Source organism: Misgurnus anguillicaudatus, chromosome 9 (assembly GCF_027580225.2).
Source record: "Misgurnus anguillicaudatus chromosome 9, ASM2758022v2, whole genome shotgun sequence".
Lineage (NCBI taxonomy): Eukaryota > Metazoa > Chordata > Actinopteri > Cypriniformes > Cobitidae > Misgurnus > Misgurnus anguillicaudatus.
The window spans coordinates 11,089,791-11,117,574 of record NC_073345.2 but is presented as its reverse complement, the minus strand read 5'-3'; the positions used below and the strand labels follow the sequence as shown (position 1 = coordinate 11,117,574).

Genomic DNA, 27,784 nt, shown 5'->3' with positions numbered 1-27,784 from the left:
ACATATAAACTCATTAGATGTGCACGGAGAGATGATGTCGATCTCCTCCATTTTCTCTTCATCCGAGCACGAAACAAAAGCGCCATTTACACACTTCATAACGTCTTTAGGATAAACGCAATCATGTTGTCATTTTATACTTTAGAAGAGATTTAACGGAGAAAGTGCATTGTGTTGCGTTGCCAGCGCGCTGGTTTTAGGTGCACTGTCAGAAAACCCTCTTACATATATGCCACTATAAATACAGTTATTTGTACGCAGAGTTGCAATTGACCGAAAGCATGTGCATGGATATTTACACGAACATCTATTATATTAACTATATGAATGAACGTCGTTGGAAATAAGTCGTAACTTCTTGAACGTATACTTCAAATTGTAATTTAACACTTTGTGGCCTGTGCCAGCAGCCGACTCCATCTTGAATGACCAGATCTTTGAACTTGAATTAAAAACGCGTGTTTTCAATACCAAACCGAACATTTCCATGTTTGTGTTATATGTTTGGGTGTATTTCATAACAGTTATTGGGTTAAATATATGTAGAAATGACTTAGGGGTAATGATGTCAGGTCGTTGCAAGTGTGCACGATGCAACGAGTGGGATATAAATATTAATGTCGCACTGTTTTAGTAATTATTTAAGCGTTTCACTGAAAAGCATAATTGTTTTTTGGGGATAAAGTCAGGCACCGGAGTTGAAGGGAGCTCCTCTCACAGGGGGTTGGGTTGCCGTGCCGATTGGCTGCTGTTCATACATAGACACATACAGTCACGGGCTTGAAACAGAACCAGGTCGACAGCAAGGAAACAATAATTATTGAAAATGAAAAGTACAACGTCCGTATCGTAAAGCAGAGGTGTGTTGTCATTGACACATCGCGCACTGGATGGCTTTGCTCTTTCTGTGTGAGTGTTATTAATGCGTGTGTTTGATCTGTTTATATATTTGTGGTGATAGCATGAATGTGTTTCTCAGGTTCTCTGGCCTACTGCTGCAGCTGCGGCTGGGATTTTCTTCATCCAATTTCACAAATGTGGAAAAAAGGTCATTTCGCGCGGACGAAAGGGGAGTTTTTAATATGAATGACACTTGGCAACATGTAAATGGTAAGAATTCGTCGGTGTTTCCTTAAACTGAAGTATTTAGTGTGTTTTAAAATAACGAAGTGTTAAACAGTGGGCCGGTGTAACTCTGTGAACTTGTGCTGATGTTTATCCGTGAGAGATATCATATTTAAAATTACGGATTGTAATAAATGCACGCGTGCTTTTTTTATAGCACAAAGAGCACATCACCGGCATTGTCATTTCTGCATCACATCATGTAACGTTAGTAACGTTATTTCACGTGAAATCAGTTAGGCAGAGTTTACTTTGCGGTCTGTGTCATATATGTGCGCCTGTTATCACTGCCGCGTCATGTATGTTCACATTGCCATACTACCATACTGCCTCTCCTATAGTGTATTACCGGTAGAGGACGACTAGCAAAGCCCCCTTTACATGGGGCTAGTTAAAGTCCATGTGTAATCAAAATTGAAGTTTTTTTGTAAGAATATATTAGCCTTAAGGATATTTATATAAGGATATAACTGTGCTCTAAAACATGTACAAAATTCGAATTTAGAAGATAAAAGCAATCGAAACTTACAGTTCAGCAATTTTTATGACATCATTCTGCACTTCAACTTTTCATCAGATTCCAGACTCTGTGGTAAACTAAATGCTATTGGTTAATTTAAAATGGGGTGTGGCCACTCAAAATTCCCCACCCTAACTGGTTGTAACCAAGGGCCGGATTCATAAAACATTTTAAGACGCATTTTTTTTAAATGCCTCTTTTTTTTCTTAAATTCAAATTTAATGATACATTTAAGAATATTTTGTATTCTTATAAAAACTTTTCTAAAAAAAATCTTTTTTTAAAGATTGTTCTTAAAAATAAACTTAAGAGCCGATGGTGTAGTGGGCAGCGCTCCGACATGTGGTGCTTTTGCACTTTCGACAACCCGAGTTCGATTCCCGGCTTGTGCTCATTTGCCAATCCCATACCCCTCTTTTCTCCCTGTACTTTTCTGTCCTCTCCTTATTCCCTGTTAAAAATAAAGGCAAAATGCCAGAAAATATAACTTAAAAAAAAAAAATTAAACTTAATAAACAAATTTCCAAAAAATTAGTTGTAAGTAAAAGCATTGTTAGGATATCATAGTCATATTTCTCAAAAGGTACAATGTTTTAGTTTTATACAGGTTTTTTGGGGGGGGGGTTGATTTTACGTATTGTGTTAGAAATTGCAATTTTGACAGTTCATATTGATGTAATTATGATTAAGTGTAATCAAGAAGTTCTTAAGTTCATGAGTTCGCATTAACATGTAATTGATATAAATGAGATAAAGCATATTTGCCGTGTTGTCCAAGGGGTTGGGCTCTGAGCACGAACCCAGAGTATTCCCTCCTCTTTAACTGGGATAGATGAAACTAGCTGAGAGTGAAGGGCTCGTTATAGTTGTGCGTAGGTCCTATGGCGTAGCCGTGACGGCGTAGGTTCCGTGCCGGTTTTTATACTTTTGCGTCGTTGTCCGCGCAGAACGCTGGTAGGCAGTATCCACGCGTGTAACCACAGTAGCAGCGCGACCGTCAAAGAAGTAGAAGCTTGGCAAGTTAACCCACAAACAAAGAAGAAACAGCAACTTGTTGTGTACGATTTGAGAAGACAAGCAATGATGGAAGTAAATAAACAGCAACTTTTGTTGCAGTTTGAGTTAAATCACTCCTCAACTTGGCTTATCTTTGTTTTCATCGTCGCAAACGGAAACAGTTTTTTTTACCTGACGGGAGGGGTTCTGGTGGACCAATCACAGCGCTTGCGGTCCGCGTAGATCTGACGCGCTGTTAAAAATTTTGTGAGGTGCACGCCAGGATAACAGAGCTACGCACAGGCTACGGATAACCTACGGCGTAGCTACGGTGTAGATCTTACGCACGACTATAAATCGGGCTTGAGTTGATGGGGTGGAGGAGGGATGCTGCAAAAAACTGTCACAGGACAGAGGTGAGGGACGGCTATTTAAAGACACCTCTTCGTGCTGATTGGTTGGATCACATGACCATGCTACTCCTGAACTTAGTTAAATAAACTTCATTAAATATTTGAAAACTTATGAAATTTTTGAAAAATTGCACTTAGGAACATTCTTACGAACGTCTTATTATTTATCTTCTTAGAAAGTTCTTATTTTTTTGTCTTAAAGTCACAATGAAATTGAAATTAAAAACGTATTTTTTGAAATATTGTGGGATTTTTTCCAAATGACTTATCTGTGAGATCCAACTTCTTACGATCCAGTCAATTCTCAATGGACGAATTCAAGTCCAGCCCTACCTTTTTTTTGCCGTTTCACTCGGACATACATCACAACAGGGGAAAGTAAGACAATCGCTACTTCTGTTTCTTTGTGACACTGTAAGAACATTTTTGTGAATCCGGCCCCTGCTTCAGTGGAAACTGTCAACACAGCGAACAAAGCTGCACATTTTAAAACATTCAGAGGCTCTTTAAGTACACAGGGTTCACTTAACCTACCTGTTTTAACTTCAGTGCTTATAGAAGCTATACAATAATTCAATTTGTTTTAACTTACAATTGAGTGTATGTTTTTCAGATAATGGAAAACAGTTTGATTTAGTCACACAAGCTGACTCTTAGGGATGCTGTGGATAGTGGCACCTGTACACAGGTGCCTGATGCACTTGAAAATACCTTCTCGTCGGAAAGACGTCTGGCTTCAACTCTGTCCTGCACTGAATGTGGTAGCTTAACCTGTTATAGTCCCTTAAGAGGCCAAAGGCTTACGAAGTGATGCACAGGTTGAGTTAGTTGACGCAAAATGGATGCCACTTTGACTGACGGCAGAGCTGACATTGACAGCTGCACATCTCCACCCAGTCCAGATTTTAGTCTGGATTCCTCCAGTCCCTTTGCAAATGGATTGCACTTTGAGTCAATTTTGTTTGAAGATGAGGAAGAGGAGGATGTTGTGGACTCAGAGGCGGTGGCTCAGTTGGAAAGAGCCTTGGGCGGAAAGGAAGACACTACATATACAGATTTAAAGAGAAAATTAGATGTCAAGCCTTGTCCAACTAGAAGTAAAATTTCAAAGTCTCAAGCAACCCTGGACCTAGAGGTCAACTGTGAAGACATGCCTAAAAGGCTTTCGTCTCTTGTTAGCCGTACTGGGATTATAATGGCAAGTTCTGGTTCTGTCTCTCCACCAGTATGTATCTAAAGTGCATACTCCAGCCAGCTTTGTTAAAAAAATAATATGTTTTTGATTTAAAAGCAAATTGGCTAATACATTAGTTATAAACATGGTTATACTTTTGTTTGGAATTGAGAGGGCAGTGATTTGAAGCAGTAAAATTTCATTGAATAGTAAAAGTTGAAGTTCGATGTCAGGTTGAATTTAAATTGTATTTATTTTATTGAAAGCTTTTGATGCAGCACAAATTTTTGTCTTTTGACGTGGCAAATTTGTTGATGTCCAATATGATACATTCATAAATGTGGAGGTCAACTTTGTTTACCTCAGTAGCATCTGCAGCTCACAGGCATCTTATCTCTAAAGTGTTGGAGAGATGCTCTTATTGGCTTTAGCATCAAGGAAAATTTTATTTTATTTCAGTTTTAGACTGGCATTTTTATTTTAGAGGCTAGATGGGCACATCATGGTGTTTTATTTTTGCAAAGACAGTAGTACACTACAAAAAATGACTCAAGATATAATCAATATGTATTTTTATTTTTTTGACAAGTAAAATGGCCTTAGAAAATAAGTCTATTTTTATACAAAATTATCATATTTAAGTTAATTTGTGTTTAAAACAAGCAAAAAAGTCAGCTATAAAAATAAGTTTAAAATCAAGAAAAGTTCAAGGCAGATGTTTCAGTTGTTTTAAGCACAAATTAACTTAAATTTTATATTTTTATGTCTAAAACCTAGATTTATTTTCTTAGGTCATTTTGCTCATCTAGAAAATGCATTTTGATTTTAGAATTTTTAGTTATTTTTTTTTCAGTTTTACTCTATTTTTATCAAGTAACGCATTAAGTAATTTAGCATTATCTATTGAAAATTAATAATGAAGAGATTTAAAAATATTTAAATTAAAATCTTAACATCCCTGCACATTTTACATGAGCCAGTTTTTCCCTTTACCCAGCTGGTGTCATAATCAATCACAATTAATGGACAACACAAGTAAACATGTTTTGCATAAGTGTTACTGCTGGCAAATGAATTAGATTATTTTTAAATAACACATTTTAAATTACATTTGTGACCCCTGTTTTGAATTAATATTAATTTCCTTTCTGAACAGACAAAAAAACAGAGAACAAAAGCTCCACCACCTGTGAAATACTTGGACGGTGAAGTTATATGGGCAAAATTCAACCGTAGACCATGGTGGCCATGTCAGGTGTCTATCGACCCAGCTGAGGGAGTTTACCACAGAATTAAAGGTAAATACATCATCACAGAATAGATCCTCTCTATATTTAATTAAATTCACAAACAAGAATCAACTTTTTTAGATGGCTTTTTAATTCACATGACGATTAAAGGTAAAAATATGATTGGTGATTGTATTTCAGAGCCACCAGATAGGGCCAGTCGTCAGTATTTCCTCAAGACATTTGGGGAACCTGAGGAACAGGCATGGGTTGCAGAGCGATCTACTCATATATTTGTGGGTGGATATCAGTTTAACAATCTCCCTTTTGTCAGAGGAAGTGGACGACAGAAAGATGAGAACCGCAGATACTCTGTAATTTCTGAAGCATCCGTTTAGCATCAGTTAAATGGATATAGTGCTACATGCATCTTCTAAAACCTCTTAATTGTTTCCCTCTGTTTACTTCGCAGATACCCAAGCGTTTTCTAAAGTCTTGGCAAGCTAGTGTGTCTGAAGCAGAAGCACTTCTCTTGGAGAAGCCAAGGGCGAGCACCCCCTGCTTAGAAGTCACCAAAAACATTGATGATGGAACCACAGTGGACAGAGATGATAACAAAGCATCTTCGGTGGAAGTCTTCAACAGTAACCTTGTGACCAATGGCAATGTTTCGCAAAACTCCCACCTGAACACCTTACCACGTCAACAGAAGGCTAAAAGCACCAAAAAACAAAAGAAGTCTGTATCAAAACCCATAGGAAAAGTGAAAGAATCCACTTGTAAGGTTGTGGCAGCATTGGACAGTCCCTACTCCGACATTGATTCGGTTCCTCAGATCCGCAGGTGTCCCAAAAGCACAGAACAAACATCAAACCAATGTGTTGATAATAGACATGCAAGCTCGAATGCAGGTACAAATGATGTGGAAGCAAAGAAGAACGTCAAGAACCAGGGTGGCCTGTGGTTCAGCAAAGCAGGGAAGGGTCAAGTCAACGGACTTAGTCGTGCGGGAATTAAATCAGTTAATTGGTCTTTTGGAAAGGTGTCTTGCAAAATTAAGATGCCAGATTCAGCCAGCGTGAAACCCAAGGACAGTCAAGTCACAGGACTCGAACATTTGTCTGTAGAAGCCAAAAAGGCTCTTGATAGGAGAGTGAAGTGCCTTCCTGCAAGCAGTCGTCTAATGACTAGAGCACTAAAGGCGATGGAGGAGGCAGAGCACAAGACGACGGAGGGTCAAGAGTCGACTTTAAGTGTCGAAGGAGAGAATTTATCTGATTTTAAGGTAACGGATAAAACGGGTGTAGGGGACCGTGTCACTTTACAGAAGATGGCAGCTTCGACAAGCCGTTGTCTCAAAAAGGATGCGCATCCTCAGGCATCCTCAGATCTAAAAGATGATAAACATTTAGTTAAATCTGTGGATGAAGTCTCTTTGATATCTCACTCGTTCAAATGCAGCAAGCAAGAGAATGATGCTTCTGATGTATCTTCTAGTTCTCCGACATCTTCTTTGTGCTTAAACTTGGAAGATCTTGAGAATATGAAAGAAATAACCTTTAAATCACTCGATAAAGATCCAAATGGCAAACGTCCATTGTTTCGGCCTGATGTAAACTATAAGTTTAGTACATATTTAATGCTGCTGAAGGATACGCACGATAGGAGAGAACAAAATGGAACCCCGCTGGTAATGGAACCCTTACCCATGAACTATCTCATTAAAGAAGAGCCATCAGTGATACCCAAAAATGAAATAAAGGATAAAGGGGCCAAAACACACATGGTAGTTTCACAATGTCAACAGAACAAAGTGGCTGTGAAACAGAAGAAAAGCAAGGGAAAATCTGGGAAAAATAAAGGTGAAACAAGCAACAGCAGTGTTGTCCCTGAAAATCAGCTTATTAAAAGCGCTCAGAGACCTAACAAAAAAGTTGAAGCACTGGAACTTAAAACTAATTGTTTCGGCAGGGCATCCTGTGAGATCACTGCGATAGCCCAAGATTCATTTGAGAGAGGGATACCTGAGCACCAACTTCACTCATCTGAACCAGAGAACAAGTTTTCGGTCAGCGTGCCCAAAAAACGTTGGCAGAAGTTTGAACAACTCAATGACAAAGGATTGCATCTACACAAAAGTAATTGTCATCGAGAGACTGAACAATGTGACATCTTGATGGGTGGCACAAACAAGTCCTTTGAGTTCGGGGAGGAACGTAACACAAACTCCTCAGAAACTCAAATAAATGACGTTCCCACAGGTAATAATCAATGGGAAATGTTTATAAAAGAACGGCAGGGGTTTTGAGTTTGATTTAAGTGGACTAAAAATGTACAATGTTTTTTTTACAGAATGCAAACGTATAAGAAAACCTAGCAAAAGACTCATCGAGTGGACAGAGGAATACGATCAGTTGTTTTCCACTAAGAAGAGATCAAAAAAGAAATCGGAGTCGTTTACAAAGGTAGCTCATTTTCTGCTATGCTAATGCTAAGTTTGTGCTATGCTAATACACTTTTCCCAGTTCAAGGTTGTTGTTAATGTTTTCCTATATATAGGTTGAAAAACACAACTGCAGTGTCCCACCTGCCGGAAATATACAGGAACCTCAATTAACGGAGCAAGATTTGTCAAGATCCCTGCCAGAAGTACAGACTCCTCCTCCAGAAGAGACCTCCAAACCCCTATCTGCAGTCAAAGAAGCTCTACATGAGGAGGGTCAGGTTTTGTCCATAGATACGCTAACTCCACCTCCCGATACTACAGTACCATCTCCATGTGCTGATATTTATCATAAGGAACAGCTTCAGTGCCAAAATGGTTTAGCTATTGGTAAGTAGATGTTTCTGACAGTTATCATTGCACTTTTCTCTGTTCAGTGTGATCAAAACGTGATCACATTTATTATTGATAATTGAGAATATTTACAACAGTGCAGTCATTAGAAGTCATAAATAGAATTGTTTAATCATTTTTTATAATTTATGAGTAGGTGATGGTGTGTGTCTAAGCACAAAGAGACAGAGGAAGCCCACCAAAAAGATTCTAGAAAGTTCCATTGAAGCTGAACCAATTCTCACACCTAAACGAAAGGTATTTGTTTAACTGTTTGGTTCACTTAATTTAACACATTCATTTATGGACAAAAAAACTTGAGTTGCAAACCTTATGTTCAGCTTGTTCAGTGCAGTTTTTATTGTTGGCCCGTTGCATAAACATAGCCATGAAATGTGTCTTAAAGGAATACTCCACTTTAAAAAAAAAAAATTCAGATAATTTACTCACCACCATGTCATCTAAAATGTTGATGTCTTTCTTTGTTCAGTCGAGAAGAAATTAAGTTTTTGGGGAAAACGTTCCAGGATTTTTCTCAAGTTAATAGACTTTATTGGACCCCAACAGTTTACAGTTTAAATGCAGTTTAAAATTGAAGTTTCAATGCGGCTTCAAAGGCTAGAAACGAGCACAAACGAGGCATAAGGGTCTTATCTAGCAAAATGATTCTCATTTTTGGCAAGAAAAAATAAAAATGCACTTGCTCGTCTTGCATCACACCAGCCATGTGATGCAACAGCGCGACCTTACGTAATGCGTAAGCATGTCGAAAGGTCACGCGTTACATATGTGAGATTTTTTATTTTTCTTGGCGAAAATGACAGTCGTTTTGCTAGATAAGACCCTTATGCCTCGTTTGGGATCGTTTAGATCCCTTTAAAACTGCATTTTTAAACTGCATTTAAACTGTGAACTGTTAAGGTCCAATAAAGTCTAATAAATTGAGAAAAATCCTGGAATGTTAAAAAAACAAGTATTTCTTTTCGACTGAACAATGAAAGACATCAACATTATGATGACATGGGGGTGAGTAAATTGATTTTTTTTTTAAAGAAAGTGGAGTGTTCTCCTTAAGAACTAGTCTGACCAACTACAAATTAGTTGGAGCAAATCAGTCTTACTATTTTGATGCAAATTAGACCAGTCTACCTTTATATGTAACACTTTTTAAAAGTTTTATTTTGTGGCACCATACTTACTGTTATAACTCCTCATGTAAGAGTCTTTAAATAGGGAAAACACGGAAGTGTTCTGAAAAGCGCAGTGTCCTGCGATTGGCCAGCTAACTGTTACGCTGTGATTGGCCTGAATACCTCTGACGTCAGCCGGAAATTTGACGCTCCTTACTGTATTCCTTACCACAGTGGTTTTCAAACTGGGGGCCGGGGCCCCCAGGGGGGCTGCAAGATGGTGCCAGAGGGGCCCCAGTTTTATGACATTTTATGAAATACATTAATTTATCATGATTTCTGTGTAATTAAACCTAAAAAAAAAAAACAAGGCTACTAACCAAAAGCACTACTTTTTTGTATAATTTAATGTTTTTTTGTTATAATGTTGAGTTTTAGAACCGTTTTTTGTCACAAATTTTCTTTTGGGGGCCGCGAAGGAATGCACCGTACTCAAAGGGGGCCGCACGCTGAAAAAGTTTGAAAACCACTGCCTTACCACAATGCAATACTGACAGGAGTTAATATTGTTTTTACTACCTTTATAGAGGTAATATACTAATGTACTATGTTATACTAAAGTATACTACCATTTATTACAGTTTACTTTAGTATATTTTGAGGCATACAGTATTTTAATAATATTTAATATTAAGACAGTATAATATTAGCCTTTAGTATGAATCAAGAATGGACTTAAATCATTATCATTCACAGGTAAAGTCACAGAAGACATCTGGACATGCTGCTAACTCAGGTTTGTCCAACCTTCATTATTTGTTACCCTGGACCACAAAACCAAGTAGTCTTAAGTCACATGGGTTTATTTGTAGCAAAAGCCAAAAATGCATTGTATGGGTCAAAATTATACAAGTGCTGGTCATATAATTAGAATGTCATTAAAAAGTTGATTTATTTCACTAATTCCATTCAAAAAGTGAAACTTGTATATTATATTCATTCATTACACGCATACTGATATATTTCAAATGTTTATTTTTCTTACTTTTGATGATTATAATTTGGGAAAATCCCAAATTCAGTATCTCAGAAAATTAGAATATTATTTAAGAGCAATACAAAGAAAGGATTTTTAGAAATCTTGGCCAACTGAAAAGTATGAACATGAAAAGTATGAGCATGTACGTCACTCAATACTTAGTTGGGGCTCCTTTTGCCTGAATTACTGCAGCAATGCGGCGTGGCATGGAGTCGATCAGTCTGTGGCACTGCTCAGGTGTTATGAGAGCCCAGGTTGCTAAAACCAGGTACTGGTAGCTTTGGCACTGTGTGCAGGCGCCAAGTCCTGTTGGAAATTGAAATCTGCATCTCCATAAAGTTGGTCAGCAGCAGGAAACATGAAGTGCTCTAAAACTTCCTGGTATACGCTGCGTTGACCTTGGACCTCAGAAAACACAGTGGACCAAGACCAGCAGATGACATGGCACACCAAAACCATCACTGACTGTGGAAACTTTACACTGGACCTCAAGCAACATGGATTGTGTGCCTCTCCTCTCTTCATCCAGACTATGGGACCCTAATTTCTAAAGGAAATGCAAAATTTACTTTCATCAGAGAACATAACTTTGGACCACTTAGCAGCAGTGCAGTCTTGTTGTTCAAGAGTGGCTTGACACCATGATGCGACAGCAGAAACCCAGGTCTTGCATACAGGTACATCTGTACGTAGTGGTTCTTGAAGCACTCCAGCTGCAGTTCACTCTTTTCTGAATCTCCCCCACATTTTTGAATGGATTTTGTTTGACAATCCTCTCCATGGTGCGGTTATTCCTATTGCTTGTACACTTTTTTCAACCACATCTTTTCCTTCCCTTCGCCTCTCTATTAACGTGCTTGGACACAGAGCTGTGTGAACAGCCAGCCTCTTTTGCAATGACCTTTTGTGTCTTGTGCAAGGTGTCAAAGGTCGTCTTTTGGACAACTGTCAAGTCAGCAGTCTTCCCCATGATTGTTTAGCCTACAGAACTAGACTGAAAGACAATTTTAAGGCCTTTGCAGATGTTTTGAGTTAATTAGCTGATTAGAGTGTGGCAACAGGGGTCTTCAAAATTGAACCTTTTCACAATATTCAAATTTTCTGAGATACTGAATTTGGGATTTTCCTTAGTTGTCAGTTATAGTAATCAAAAATAAAAAAATAAACATTTGAAATATATCAGTCTGTGTGAAATACAATATACAAGTTTCACTTTTTGAATGGAATTAGTAAAATTAGTAAAAAAATAAATAAACTTTTTGATGATATTCTAATTATATAACCAGCACCTGTACATTTTTCTTTTATGTAAAAAATCAATAGGATATTAAGTAAAGATCATGTTTCATGAAGATATTTTCAAAATTTCTACCATAAATATATCAAAACTTTTATTTTTGTGAGTGGATTCAGTTGCTAAGGACATCATCTAACAACTTCAAAGGTGATTTTCTAAATATTTAGTTTTTTTGCACCCTCAGATTCCAGATTTTCAAATAGTCTCGGACAGATCTGATCCTAACCTAAATAACATACTTAATTAATTCAGCTTTCAGATGATGTATAATTAACCTTTACATCTGGTTTTCTGGTCCAGGGTCACATTTTATAGACCTTTTGCGAGTCGACGTGTCACAGTTACATCACGCGTGTATATGGTGGCAGAAAAACAGTGGAAATGAATGAGACACGAGTGAAACAAACAATTTAACTCGCTAGAAAATGTTTTGTTGTGCTGTTGAGTGTCAGAATAGGAATGCCAAAATATATGACCATCATTTTTATAGTATACCGTCGTCGAAGACACCATTTGAAGATTTAGGTGTTTATGGTTGCAATAAAAGTCCTCAACCGGACAGACTGGAGTGATGAAATCATTTGAAAATATTTTAATAATTTTAATAGAAAATAATTAGAGAAGATATCCAGAGTTCTGTCGAAGTCTGTTCTCTCTATGTGTCTCTTATAGCGTTTTTATCACATTACGTTTATAATTTATTAAGAAAGATTAAAGATTTGAATGTGTTCATAATTTCAATAATATTACCATTTATTAAAGTTTTCTTTTTTTTCCGTTTTCTATTACTTCTTTTTACCTTCTATCTTAGCCTATGTCTTCTTCCTGTTTGTTCAAAATTATGATGTTTACTAATAAATATATAAACAGCACACACACACACACACGATGTAAAGTGTTAATAATATATAAACAGGCCTATACAAATTAATTTGTATGTAAACATAATAGTTTTAAAACTAACACGTAGGCTATAAATATAAGGAAGAAATTTAAAACAAGAAAATGAAGAAATATTTAATAAATGATACTATACAGAATACATGATAGTATTCCTCTTATAAGTACTTCAGCGATTCATACTGTAAAAATAATTGATTTACCAATAAAGAACAATACATATACATTACATACATGCACACATATCAGTAGCCAAGCCATTTAAACTTAAATTTTTTTTAAAGAAATAAACGTGGCTTGGTGAAAACGTTATAAGAAACATTACACTTAAGAGAAATATAAGGGAAACGACTTCTACAGAACACCGGATTCATAAAAATCACAGTTTAACGCTAAAACACTTCACACCGCTATTGAAGAGCCGTCACTTTCTGCCACCAGTTGGGCTCCGCCAACAAAAAAACTTCATCTCTGTTTGCAAACACGCAAAAGGTCTATTGAAATCGTAGTATGTGGGAAGGCATGATAATCTCAGAAACCTAAACGACAGAGAGTTAACCCATTTAATAATAACCAAAAAACCATCTATCCATCATTCAGTCCATTACTGTGTCTTCCATAATGTGTACTGTCTTCCATAAAGATACATGATGACACAGTTTGTGCCAAAATTAAGGTGTACACAAAAGTAGAATCATTGTGTTTGTTTACAGGTACCCAATTTCAATTCATTATAAGATTCAGGATGGAATCGGGAGGGAAGCAATGGAATAAATGGTTGAGCTGTGTTTTATGATTTAACATGATGTTTATATGTGTAAATAAAGGATTGGGACAACAATCATTCAAACATATGAACATGCTGTCTTCCGAGTCCATCGACACGCCAACTGCCTCTATTCCAAAGAGCACTGAGATGGAGACATTCACTTCATCTGGAGTGCCTCAAGCGGCTGACCCAGAATCAGTTGAGGGTCATTCAGACTCACAGGTCAGTTAAATCATCCTTAAGGTACATTTGAGCTCCATTCACTGTCATAGATATACGAACACAAACGAATAGAAATGTAATATATTGTTGTATATCAGATAAAGTTGACTGAACAAACTTTGATGCTCATTTGACTATGGATACGACTTAATTTTTATAAATAGTCAATTAAAAGCTAATCTTTATATATGACGTGCCATTCAGATGTCTGTACCTAGTTATGGCTTGTTTAGAGAAGACCATTCACAATCAGAAGAGCTCTCAACCAATAAGAGTCTATCCATAGAGAAAGAGGGCGGCACCTTTCACAAGGAAAATGTGTGTCAGGTGGGTGTTTTTTTGGGGGGGTCACAAGTATTATTACAAGTAAAACAAAGTGACTTAAATGATCATTTGGTATGTTTTTGAAGGTGTGTGAAAAACATGGAGATTTGCTCTTGTGTGAGGGGCAGTGCTGTAGGGCATTTCACCCAGAATGCACTGGTCTAAGTGATGCTCCACTAAACAGTTTTTTATGTCAGGAGTGCACATCTGGTAGGTACACAATTCTTTCTTCCTTATTACATCAATGCTTGACTGTATTTTTGCTGTATCTTGACACCATACCCATAATTGTTTTTAATAGGCATCCACTCCTGCTTTGCTTGTAAGAGATTAAGTGAGGATGTGAGGCGTTGCATGATCCCTGAATGTGGTAAATTCTACCATGGGGAGTGTGTGGCCAGCTACGCCCCTACTGTGCCTCTGAACCTGACCTTTCGCTGCCCTCTCCACGTGTGTCTGGCGTGTTTTATCACCAACCCTACCAATCCATCCATATCTAAAGGTTTGTCACACTTACACAGGGTCACATGTGTTTTATAGCAGCTTTTGGTGCGTTTATAATGAAACTGATTTTGTACACCAGGTCAGCTGATCTGCTGCATCAGGTGTCCCGTGGCGTATCACGCAGATGATCACTGTATACCTGCAGGAAGTGTCACGCTGACCGACAGCTGCATCGTGTGTCCAAATCATTTCATACCACGCAAGGGCTGCCGCAACCACGAGCACGTCAACGTCAGCTGGTGCTTCGTCTGCTCCGAAGGTTTGAATCTAACCATTCCCCAGCTAGAATCATTTGCACTTGTTTACGCTACTGTAGGTCTATAGTAAATTAATATTTAGTAGCTTCATAGAATTCATTTTAGCACAATAACAATAGGGACAGGAAGTGTAAAGTAGCAGAAAATTATAAAGAAATAATAAATGAAGAGTTTGGTTTCAAAACACGATAAATCTGTCATCTTTTCTTTCGCCACTCTTCCTTCTCTGCAGAATGCAATAAATCTGCTTAAACCAATCACTGCACACCATTCCACGCATTGTAAACAATAATGGCGGCGCTTTGGGTACACAGGGAATTCTAGTTTTCCTCATCTACTTTTTACTTTGTGATCAACAAACAAACAAAAACAAAATAATACTTTTGATGGCATTGATAAACCTGTGGTGGTTTTCTGTGGTGAGGAAGAAACGTAAGCCATCAAAATTGAATAATTTACTTGAGAGGCACTAGGACGAAGGAAAAATGCCGCCTGTTGCTTGTTCTCCCGACAGCATCAAGCTTCTGTCATGCTAACACACTGACCCCAGAGGATCTTATGAAAAACGTTCCATTATTTTACTCGATTCAACGAAAATCAAGCAGGACCAAAACATTTTACAGCTGATCGCTGTCAAAAAAGTTAATTGACGACGTCCCAAGGATGACAGCAGCAATGACAGTGTTCTTAATATGACAAAGTAAGTGTTTTGATTAATGACATTAATGTTTAATCAGTGTATACCACTAGTCAACTTAATGAATATAACATGGCAAAGATGAATGCACATTTATATATTGATTCAATAGATTTATAGCATTAAAATATATATGAAGAGTTTGGTTCCAAAACGCAATAAATCCATTTTGACAAATTTTGGTAAAAACGTGTTTTCTATACCAAGAAAGTGACAAGATGAAAACAACTATTTTCTGTTACAAACTTTCACACAGCATCTTTAGGTTATAAAAACATAAAAAATTCAAATCCATAAGTTGATTTTCAAAGATTTATTATAAAAACGGATAATTTTTTCCACAAAATGCAATAAATCCATGACAAGTTTTTATTCAAAATGCTATAAATCTATTGAATCAATAGCCTATATAAATGTGCATTCATCTTTGCCATGTTATATTCATTTAGTTGACTAGTTGTACACACTAATTAAAAATATAAACATTAATGTCATTAATCAAAACACTTACTTTGTCATATTAAGATCACTGTCATTGCGGTTACTTGACGTCGTCGCTTAACGTCTTTCACAGAGATCAGCTGTAAAATGTTTTTGGTCCTGCTCGATTTTCGTTGACTTTGAGTAAGATTATGGAAAGTTTTTCATAAGATCCTCTGGGGTCAATGTGTTAGCATGAGAAGCTTGATGCTGTCGGGAGAACAAGCACCCGTCTCCCGAGTGCCTCTCAGCGAAAATATTAGATGTTGATGGCTTACGTTTCTTTCCCATCACAGAAAACCATCACAGGTTTAGCGATGCAATTAAAGTATTATTTTGTTTTGTTTGTTGATCACGAAGTACAAAGTAGATGAGGAAAACTAGGACTCCGTGGACTCAGCGCGTCCGCCATTGTTTGTTTACATTGCGTGACTGGTGGGCTGTAATATCAGAAATGGATTTATTGCGTTCTGTAAAAAAGGAGCAGTGGCGTTTATCGCATTTTGGGAAAAAAGGGAGAAAAGATGACAGAATAACACGGCGGATATTGGATTTTGCGTAAAATTAAGAATTTACTTTTAACTACTGACCTGATATAATACTGATTTTGGCAGTAACTCATTTTTTTCAAAAATGGCGTTTATCGCGTTTTGGAACCAAACTCTTCATATATATTTTTTATAATAAATCTTCAAAATCAAATTATGGATTGGAATTTTTAATGTTATTATTTCAGAGCCCCTAAGGGGACATGGAGAAACAATTAAATAAAATGTAGTTTCGTGAAACTATTGCGCACGCACGTGAAACTATCGCACACACACGTGAAACTATCGCGTGTGCATGTGAAAGCGAAACTAAACTAAAAAAAAAAATTCTGCACATGAAGGTTTCGAATGAGCACATGAAAGTTTCACGGGAGCACGCGAAAGTTTCACGTGAGCACGTGAAACTACACTTTAGATTTTTTTTACTCCAATGTCACCTTAGGGGCTCGGTATATTATAACCTAAAGGTGCTATATGAACGTTTGTAAAAGAAAATAGTGGTTTTCATCTTGTCACTTTCTTGGTATAGAAAATACATTTTTACCGAAATTAGTCAAAATGTATTTATTGTATTTTGGAACCAAACTCTTCAAATAATCAAGAAAATTTGCAATGATATAGGGTGTTGATTTAACATAAATTTAGGGATGGGCGATATAAACAATATGCAATATAAACAATACAAAATTGACATACGATCGCGATAATGCATGTTGATGACGCAATCTACCCGTGAAATTTAGAGCCACAAGCTGCAGCCTGCTGCAACGCATCATCATATTCGTCATTTTGAATAAACATGGCTGAAAGCGTCAGCTCGTGAAAAAGACCGGTGCAACATCTATTATTTGGACTTGGTTTGGATTTAAACCGTCCAACAAGCAGCAGAAAAAATATTGCGACTGACCAGTCGATGGCAAAGGCAATGCCGGTAGATTGCACATAAGTTAACTGCTGCTTCACACGCGAAATTGCCATTATGGTCTTAGAGTAATTGTGAAACACGCAAGTCTTTTTGATTTGCTGCGCCTTTCTTCTCAAATGTGTTTTTATAAATCTTATGCCAGGCCGCTGCAGCTCAGTCGTCTAACTTCCAAAATTTACCAGGATGCGCATTCTTGCCTTCACGAAGGAGCTGATTCACGCAGATGGTGTAGCAGTTTGGCTTTCCTAAGAGTCTATATAACCTGTTCCGAAACGAGTCTATTCAAAGTAACATATCGCAATACATATCGCCACCGCAAAAGGCAGCAATGTATATTGCCATATGGATTTTAGGCCATATCGCCCATCCTCACATAAATTGTAAAAGAGAAAACTTTAAAAGGAGAAATTTTTAATAATTTCTACTTCTGCCCACGCACATACAACAACAAATTAAAGAAATGTCAAATTATTGAAATGATGTGGATGGAAAGATCTTTTTATAATGAGTAGCATCTTAAAGGGGTCGTGTAATGTGATTTTATGTTTTTTTTCTTTGTGTGTGTTTTGTAGCTGTTTGGATCAGCAAAGCTACAAGGCTCAAACCAAGCGATTTATTCGATCTAAAAGAGATTGCTGATCCAGACCTTCCTAAGACGGTTCATTGCTTAATGCCGCCCAAATGTATACCCAAAGAAAGATGGCATTGCTTCCGTTTATTGCTGTAATGAGATAAACAGTGTGTTTCTTTTAGAAATCAAAAGTGCTTTCCAAAAGAGGACACAATTAAAAAAATCTGTGGTTATGTTTGATAAATGATACTCTTCCTGAACGACCCAAATATTTGATTGTGTTCAGCGCATTTTACGGAGGATTTTAACTTTGCTAGGAGATTCTGGTGCTAATGATTCACAGCCTGTTTATTTTAATCATACAATTTATTTGAATTACTAATTGAGAGAGAGGGAGAGAGATATTTGTCTCTCTGCATCCATCTCTCTACAAAGCCGAGTGAAGCTGTGACGCCTGCCAAGTCCAGAAAATCGCGATTATAGTAATAACCGTGACATTTCCGTCACACACTTTTAGGTATGAAGCTGTGTGGAGATATCAACAGCTCAACCGAGTTGTAGGTTGCCAGGTTGAGGTAAAAAATGGGTTCAAAATTGTATGATGTGTTTATTGTGTGAGTAGGATGCGTAGGTGAGTGTTGACAGGTGTGTTTACAAGGTGTTTGAACATAAATGTGTGTTGGCAGTGTGTGAACACAACAACCCTACAATAAATAAAACACCCACTCTCTCTTTTTTTAATCCCAATTAAATCAAAGCAGTCTCATTAGACATGCCCATTTAATTATTTTGTTAATGTGATGTCACACTGATAAAGCTCCGCCCACGGGCACTGAAAGTCCTGCATTACCACAGTTTCCGCCCTCAGCGAGTTGTACACTGTCATCCCTATCTCAATAGTGGGATACTATACTATTTTAACTGAAGCGTTCACTTTCTATTTGTAAGCGATTGAGGAGCTGTAGCTCATTTGCATTTAAAGGTACAGGCAATGTTTTTGCTTCTACCCAAATATGGGCATTTTAAACTTGCTATAATAAATGATCTGTGGGGTATTTTAAGCTAAAACTTCACGGACACATTCTGGGCACACCTGAGACTTATATTACGTTTAGTAAAAATGAGCATAATAGGTGCTCTTTAATTACATTTTAATGGTGCTCTTTTGTTCTTTTTGAAGCATTAAAGCCCTAGTTCCTATTTATTGTAATTTTTTGGGAAGCTTGACCAATGCAATGCTTGAAAATCCTCCTCTTGTACCATAAAAGAGAGTTGTATGTGTTTTGGATCGACAGTGGCAACAGTATTTTCATTTTGTTGTGAACTGTTGATTGACTCTTTAAAGTACAAGTTTTGCACTTGTGTATATCCTCTTACAAAACTTTCTATGTATTCCTCTCAGGAGGAAGTCTGCTGTGTTGTGAATCATGTCCTGCAGCGTTTCACAGAGAATGTCTGAACATTGATATGCCAGAGGGCAGCTGGTACTGCAACGACTGTCGGGCTGGAAGAAAACCTCACTACAAAGAGATTGTATGGGTGAAAGTGGGCCGCTACAGGTCAGCACGGACAAAAAAAAACTTTAATTCAGACTTTTTTTAATGATGAAATCATTCTCGATTATAAGTGTTCTGTGTTCGCTCTTGGTTAGGTGGTGGCCAGCGGAGGTCAGCCATCCCAGAAGCATTCCTGAGAATATCCAGCGCATGAGACACGATGTGGGAGAATTCCCGGTTCTCTTTTTCGGCTCTAATGATTATTTATGGACCTATCAAGCCCGTGTTTTCCCTTATATGGAGGGCGATGCCAACAGTAAAGAGAAAATGGGAAAGGGAGTTGATTCTACCTATAAAAAAGGTAAACCCGATTATACAGTATGAACTTGCTTAATAATTGCAATAACTAATGCTAATATTAACGTTAGCGATTTGAAGTGGGAAGGAAGCATTAATCCTCATTATATACAATTTGTTTTTTGAAAACAATAGATCAAATTTAGCTGATTATTGAGGAGAGGTGTACTTTTATGGTTAATAAAAATAGATAACATTTTTAATTTGACTTAGACTGTAGGCGAGGCCCAAATCATATTTGCACATCAGAATATAATTTTAAGTGGGATATTTGAAACCCCACACGATGAAATACTATAGTATACTTTAGTATTACTATATTAAACTGTACTTAACTTTCTAGATATTGTAGTGGATTTGAACTCGCCATTGTAAATTTAAAGTTAACTTCATGATTTACTTCAAGTTTTGTTAGCTTTAGTGTTAGCTATAACGGGCATAACTAGGTTTATTGAGAAAATGGTATCGGATCAGTACATGGGTTCAAGTACTCGCCGATTCCGAATTCAGAATTTTTGTGGTATCGGCTGCATTTTCGATACTGGTATTGGAATCAGAACAACTCTATTTACTACACGTATACAACACTAGTGTACATGAACCAAGTGCTGTACTGTATTAGAGTATACTGCAAGTTACTAGAGTAAATATTAAAGTATACTACACTGTTTACTACACTTACGCTGCGTTCACACCAGCCGCGGTAGAGGCGTCAAACGTGAGTGATTTCAATGTCATGTCAATGTGAAGACGCGTTGACGCGTGTCTGGAGGTCTCATGGCGCGAATGAGGTGTTTAGCGCGGTGCCGTAGATGCGATTCCACCAACTAGACGCTCGAATGGCACAAATTGAGCGTTGCCGCGGCAAACGCACAAGTTGAAAAATTATAACATTGGCGTAAAAATGCGCTGCGTTAACCAATCAAGAGCTTGCTTTAGTAGTGACGTGATTACAGGAAGTAGTGTTGTCACAATACCAAAAAAAATGTCTGTGCCGATACCAAGACAAGCATTGCGTTTCCGATACTTTTTCGGTACTTTTCCTGAAAAGGGAGAAACACTCTCAAATCTGTGCTTTATTTTAAAACCAGGATAACATTCTAATCATATAACACACTAATAAATGAACATATGAACAGCAGATATATTTAACATTTGAACAAAATATGAAAAACATCTCTATATGCAGTGGTTATAGTGATAACTGCTAACATTTACTTAACCATAACATTACCATAATTAATTGGAAATAATGAGCCTAAATTATAACCTAATGTTATTAAGCTGTGATATATGGATTAATATAGGCTTTGAGTGACCAATAGAGAACGGCTGTTTCTCAATCCGAAGGCTGCAGCCTCTGGAGGTCGCAAATGTCATCAAGCCTAGTTTATTTCATTTGACTGAGTTACATTTGCAAGTCATAAGCATCATTATGACAACCGTCAAAGTCCTACGGCGGCCACAGTTTCACTTGCGCGAAAAAACACAGACATCCACGTGAGGCACTGAAAGTGTGCGTTGCTCACCAACTTGAAATGCGTCTCTTACAAATCTGGAACGCAGTCATTCTTAGAAGTATCGATACTAATAAATGTAGGAATCGTAACGTTTTTAATTTCCGAGAATCCCGGTGCTTTTGAAGTATCGGTGCATCGTGCAACACTAACAGGAAGCGAGCGGAGTTGCAAAAGCCCCTCCCATGATGCGAATTTCCGCTTGAATGTCTTTCACGCGCAAATAAAGCGAGTAAACTCAAAATGTTCAAGCGGCAAACTAGACGCGAATTTGACAACCTCAAACGCGGCTGGTGTGAACACACGGTTATACTACGGGTTCGTTGAATGCTTGAATCTGATTGGCTGATGAACGTTCTGAGGTGTGCAATTATTTTCTGGGAAATGCACGGCTAAAGTAGTTCCAGGCAGTTCTCTTGACCGCATTACAGTTCCATATCACTTCACATAGTTAACTGTTATAACGGACTAACAAAACAAACAACATGACAGAGAATATTCCGAGGTAATAACAATGCTGGTTTGAGACGCACAGAGCAGATTAAGTCTCGTTCACACAATCTCTCTCTCTCTCGCTTGGTCGTTTGTTCGCTTGTCCTCTCTCTCTGTGTCTCTGTCGCTCTCGCTTTCTTATAACTGCATTAATAACTGCATTAGAATGCTATAAACGGCTCAAGCCTCCATTGCTAGCTTTAAAATGAGGTTGTATGAGAGCTGTTGTATGAGACACAGAAGAAATAGTCGTACTCACAATAGCGATTTAAGTACAAAAACCGGATGAATCCCTTTAAATATGTCATGTGATCAATGTCTTGAGATGTGGTAACTGTAGTATAAGTGGAATAATTATTCCTTACGTATACTACACAAGTGCTATACTGTACTAGAGTAAATATTAAAGTATACTACACTGTTTACTACATTTATACTACATTACCGTACATGAACAAAGTGCTATAATGTACTAGAGTATACTGCAAGTTACTAGAGTAAATATTAAAGTAGTGTTTACTATGATATGCCCTCTGGCATATCAATCTATTTGCATAAAATTATCAACATTTATTAACCAGTTTTTAAGAATCTCATGTGAATTATGAGAACTATTTTAAAAATTATGAGAAATATTTTTATATTCTGGTGAAAGATGACATAAACATTCTTTACAAATATATTCAAATCCATAACACTACATACTTTCTGCATACTATTTACAACAATAATGCAAAGTGTGTAACAGAAGCTACATAGGTCAAAAATCTATTGCAATGAATTACATAACTATGTTTAAAAATATATATATCTAAAACAATTTACAAGCAATGTATCTCAATTTTTTTAATGCTTTATGTTTATGTAATATTAAGGGAAAAATCACACCGTTTGGGAAGCACTGTACTAGAGTATACTGCAATTTACTGGTGTAAATATTAAAGTATACTTCAGTGTTTACCACAGTTTATCCATTTTATACTACAGTTTACACCAAGTGTAAAAATTACTTTAATATTCTACAGTATGCTACAGTTTACTATAGTAAGTACTGAATAAAAATGTGCGACCCTAGAAACTGTATAGTAATCTTTTGCAGCCTTGTTGCACACAATTCACATTTTCTATTGAAAATGTAAAAATTTAGTTTTCTCACCGGTTTAGCTGAAATCCGTACTCGGATGATAATCATTACTGAAACTCAAACTTTCAATGTTGCTTAGCTTTGGACGAAGCTGCAAAAAGGTTCAAAGAGCTGCAGGCTGAGAAAGAGCTACGACAGCTGCAGGAGGACCGACTAAACGACAAGAAACCTCCGCCGTACAGACACGTTAAGGTAGCTGGCACAAGAGTCAGTTAATGCCAGCAATACATAATCCCAGGGGGAGTGTTTTAACTAACCCCATCCCACAGGTGAACAAACCAATCGGCAAGGTGCAGATCATCTCGGCGGACCTTTCGGAGATCCCGCGATGCAACTGCAAAGCCACGGACGAGAGCCCTTGCGGCATTGACTCGGAGTGCATCAACCGCATGCTGCTGTACGAGTGTCACCCTCAGGTGTGTCCCGCAGGTGAACGCTGCTTAAACCAATGCTTCATCAAACGTCAGTGCTGCCATGTGGAGATCTTCAGGACGCTGTCTCGGGGCTGGGGACTGCGCTGTGTGCATGACATCAAAAAGGTAAAATGATGCATCTAAATGTTGCCTGAATGGGGAGCTTACCAAGTTTTGGACAATAGTTCAATGTTGGTTAAAATATATATATAGACTGTGTTATAATACTTGGTTCAAGGGGGATTTTGTCAATGAATACGTCGGAGAGGTGATAGACGAAGAGGAATGCCGTGCCCGTATTAAGCACGCTCAGGAGACCAACATCGGCAATTTCTACATGCTTACACTGGACAAGGTGAGATTTTAACACTACAGCTATACTTCCTAAGTTTCTTAATACAGGACCACAGCTCAATACTTGCTTTGTGGCCTGTTTAATCCTGCTAGGATCGAATTATTGATGCCGGGCCCAAAGGAAACGAAGCCCGTTTCATGAACCACAGTTGCCAGCCAAACTGCGAGACCCAAAAATGGACGGTAAACGGAGACACGCGTGTTGGGCTGTTTGCGCTTACAGATATACCTGCTGGTAATCCTTTTCATTTTAAACACATTGTGTTACGAGCTTGCATTTAATCAGCGAAACATTGATGTTTTGATATTTGTCTTTAAAGGCACAGAGTTAACATTCAACTATAACCTTGAGTGTCTGGGGGACGGCAGGACGGTGTGTAAATGCGGTGCATCTAATTGCAGTGGATTCTTGGGAGTGAGACCAAAAGTAAGGAGAGTAGCTTTAATAAATGTATGTGTTGTACATTTACACAGGGACTCCTATTATATATATAGTTTTTGTTAGCTTCCTTGGGATTGACCTTTAGCCGGACGTCCATGTTTGAAAGATTCGCTCACAATGCAATGCTGACAGGAGTTAACTTACACGCTGTGAGTCAATTATGACAATTTCGGTCTTGTCTACATCACCAATCCCAGAAAGTAAACTGTTGCCTACAATTCGTTTGTTTGTTGTAGTCCAAAAAAAGAGATTTACGTTGGAGACGATAACTCGCGTCATTGTTTACTTTGGGGTTTGGGTCTTTTGCATATTGTTGACATGTGCCAATACACACTTACACAACAAAGGAAATTTAAAAACGGGAATGGGATAATAGGTTCTCTTTAAGCTGCAGAGCTTTGCAGGTGTGAGAGAGCAAGCAAACTGAGAAAACTTGCTCTGATTGGCTATGATTCATTGCATCACATTTTCACTTTCGCTTTAGACAGAAAGATTTTTTGAAAACTTGTCATGTCATGCAACAATTTTGACTGCAGGGCAACTTATAATAATTTAAGTGCTGCAGAGATGACGTATTTTTGTAGACCAACCTGTAAGTTAGTGGGACACTGGTTACATTGCCAAAAAGCCCATTTCTTTTTCCCATAGACTTCTGGATTATCGCGAAAAATATGCTCTGTGTTTAACAAACGTTTATGACACTTGCATATTTTGTTCGACAAGATAATCTGCACAGAATAAACATAACTTTTATGAATTTTGAAGTCTAACAGTGAAAAACAATATCCTATCTTGGTTGTAAAGTTATTTCTGGAATCTGATTGAAATGTTGTCCCAGGGTCAACATCAACCACTTGCCAAATTAGGAGAGCCTATTAAGGTCCTCGCCACCAAGCTTTCGACAGCTCTTTCAAACTTTATTAAACACATTTAAAAACATGTTCCCTCATAAGAAATGCTCTGTGGATAAAACTTTGTTGGGTGCCCGTGTTGCTTTTGTTTTTTTGATCTTCATTCGTGATGGCTTTTTAATTCCTCGATAATGTCTGTAGTCCCATGACACGTTACAACTCGGAACACCCCAGTAATACACAAATTAGTGATTTTTAAGGGTGCTCTAAGCAAATTCACGTGTTTTAGACCATAAAACATTTTTTGTTACATACATCTGCTTGCTGCCTGTCCGCTGATCAAACTGTAAAAAACACCCTAGGCTCCACAAACTGCACTAAAAACAAAGTGGACAAACCCAACACCAGAAACAATAACAAAATGTTCCAGCCAATAAACGACAAGAAGGATTTGGGGGTGGGGGTTAGCTACACTCCGTTTGTTTGAAAACAGTTCAAACATCAACAAAAAGTGACGTAGCACAGATTCGCTTAGAGAGCCTTTAATGTATAGAATAGAATAAAATGTGAATGCGCTATCCCAAGATCTTATTTAAAGGCGGGTGGTGCATGATATTTGAAAAACGCTTTGGAAAAGGAAGTTGGGCCAACTACCAAAACACTCTTGTAGCCAATCAGCAGTAAGGGGCTTGTCTACTAACCGTCATTGTTGCCTGGGTTGTGTATGTGTGGGGCGGGTCTCTCAAAAGAAGATCCAGATTCTCTTAGGGTAGGGGCGTGTTTGTTTCTGTGATTTCAAATGTCAACATTGGCTTTCAGAGATCATGCACCCCGCCTTTAAGGAGTTTTACAAAAAACCCATTGACTTTGTGACGATGGAACCGGAAGTGCTAATGCTAACTTGCTTCCGGGATTTGGTAGAAAAAAACTGCAAAACCGTACTTTTTGTGGTGCTTTGACAAACAGTGTCAGCTTTGTTTATGCCAAAGAGAAGGCAGAGATAATTTTGTGTGGTTTTATTGATGAACTATGATTTATTGAACATTTATATTAATTTTAGAGTATTGGTTTAGGTCACACATTACTAGTTGTTTGTCACACGTATAGTAGACCATTTTTTTGTTGGTGGGTAATGTGGGCATTTTTCACTTGGCCTTTTTTCACTTTATATTTTAGATCTGTGGGAAACAATGAGTTACATATATATTTTTATTTTGTTATTTATAAAATGCAGACTCAGAATGCTGCTGCACACTGTATCCACCCAATTCTGGTTGTTCTAGTATCAAATGTAGCCTAGTGGCTAGAGAGTCTTGCTTGTAAACCGAGAGTTGACAGTTCGAGTCTCGCGGCCGGCAGGTTGCGACTGTGGTTTACGACTAGATTACCCTAATTGCTCGCTGGGTAGGTGTGCTTCAGTGATGCGCGGGTCAATGTATAAACAACCTGCACCCAACTAACCCGACCGCAAAAAAAATTGTTCATGGCCCTCATTTTTTAAAAGAAGTAAATGCTCATTGTAGCGTCATTTGGGCCTTATTTTTAAAAAAAGGTACATTTCTAATCTTAAATGTGATTATAAGAGAGAAGTCATAGTTTATTGCATCCATAGTTTTTTGTAATCTTTCAGTAACAATTCAACAATTCTTTCTGCTTTGATAAGTGATTGAAGACGTCATCTCTCTATCTGTCAGAACAACCCTCCATCAGATGATAAGGGTCGCAAACTAAAGAAGAAATCCCAGATGAAACGCAAATCCCAGCAGGAAGTGATCAAGGAGCGTGAGGACGAGTGTTTCAGCTGTGGAGATGGAGGACAGCTCGTGTCCTGTAAGAGGCCAGGTTGTCCAAAGGTTTACCATGCAGACTGCCTTAATCTCACCAAGAGACCCGCCGGTCAGTCCTCGAGCCGTCTCGGCCACAGGTTCATACGCTGAACATCCAGTGTACAACTTTTGATCTTGTACGTAATTATTTTTCAGGCCGTTGGGAGTGTCCGTGGCATCAGTGTGACTTGTGCGGTCAGGAGGCAGCCTCCTTCTGCGAGATGTGTCCCAGCTCCTACTGCGCAGAACATCGGGACGGCATGCTGTTCATATCCAAGCTGGACGGCCGCTTGTCTTGCAGCGAGCACGACCCCTGCGGCCCCGAGCCCCTGGAGCCCGGTGAGATCCGAGAATACACCCAGGAAAACATCACCGCGTACCCCATAAACGTCATCAGAGCGACAAACACCGAAACAGCACCCCCGAACACTACGGCTGTCCCTCGGTCTCCACCACAGGACCTCTGTGGCCCCTCTAGTAGTCCGGTGGAAATCTCTTTAAATTGCGCATATTCACCCATTTCTTCTTATGGTGAAGGCGAAGATCTGATGGAGTTAGAAGATGGTGAGAAGAAAATCAGTCAAGATAATTCAGAACAATTGAAGATGAAAGATTGATTGTTGGATAGAGTAAATAATATTAGTTGCCTTGTTTTGAAGGGGAGAGCACTTTAATCGACGTCTGCAAAGAAGTTCTCTTTTGCTAAGATTTCGATGAAACCACGACTACGTTTGGAAAGAAAAACATTTTCATATACGATCACACTACTGTATATGATTGAACGGCACTGACTTCATCAGCAGTTACATCATCACAGGGAATTATGGGATTGTGTCCATTTCTGTACACTACACATACTGTACACTGACAGTGTACGCCACTAAACATCCAAAACAAAAACTAAGAGAATGAAAATACAGTATTGACGTTCTTGAA

The 27,784-nt window shown here is 38.1% G+C and overlaps 1 protein-coding gene across 6 annotated transcripts; it reads left to right on the top strand.

Moving 5' to 3' along the window:
• Nucleotides 1-27,784, top strand: nsd1b (nuclear receptor binding SET domain protein 1b). Of its 6 annotated transcripts, none has more exons than XM_055180658.2 (24): nucleotides 1-860; nucleotides 980-1,110; nucleotides 3,668-4,252; nucleotides 5,385-5,526; nucleotides 5,659-5,831; nucleotides 5,930-7,718; nucleotides 7,810-7,922; nucleotides 8,017-8,290; nucleotides 8,448-8,551; nucleotides 10,180-10,219; nucleotides 13,487-13,650; nucleotides 13,855-13,977; nucleotides 14,061-14,184; nucleotides 14,276-14,476; nucleotides 14,558-14,737; nucleotides 19,359-19,515; nucleotides 19,608-19,813; nucleotides 23,042-23,154; nucleotides 23,232-23,501; nucleotides 23,614-23,730; nucleotides 23,823-23,964; nucleotides 24,050-24,156; nucleotides 26,717-26,918; nucleotides 27,005-27,784. In XM_055180658.2, the coding sequence occupies exons 3-24, from the start codon at nucleotides 3,893-3,895 to the stop codon at nucleotides 27,463-27,465; spliced, it is 5,562 nt and encodes a 1,853-aa protein (XP_055036633.2). In that variant the 5' UTR covers nucleotides 1-860; nucleotides 980-1,110; nucleotides 3,668-3,892; the 3' UTR covers nucleotides 27,466-27,784. The 6 variants fall into 6 exon arrangements, with proteins under 6 accessions (XP_055036633.2, XP_055036634.2, XP_055036636.2 ...); XM_055180659.2 differs by having other exon boundaries at nucleotides 962-1,110; XM_055180661.2 differs by having other exon boundaries at nucleotides 1-909; nucleotides 5,659-5,753.

What these genes read in the sequence shown, in the direction of transcription:
- nsd1b (XM_055180658.2), top strand. Translation starts at nt 3,893, where the DNA reads ATGGATGCCACTTTGACTGACGGCAGAGCTGACATTGACAGCTGCACA. An exon ending in AGTTTACCACAGAATTAAAG is followed by an intron (nt 5,527 to 5,658) that starts GTAAATACATCA and finishes ATTGTATTTCAG; the next exon opens with AGCCACCAGATAGGGCCAGT. An exon ending in TCTCACCAAGAGACCCGCCG is followed by an intron (nt 26,919 to 27,004) that starts GTCAGTCCTCGA and finishes ATTATTTTTCAG; the next exon opens with GCCGTTGGGAGTGTCCGTGG.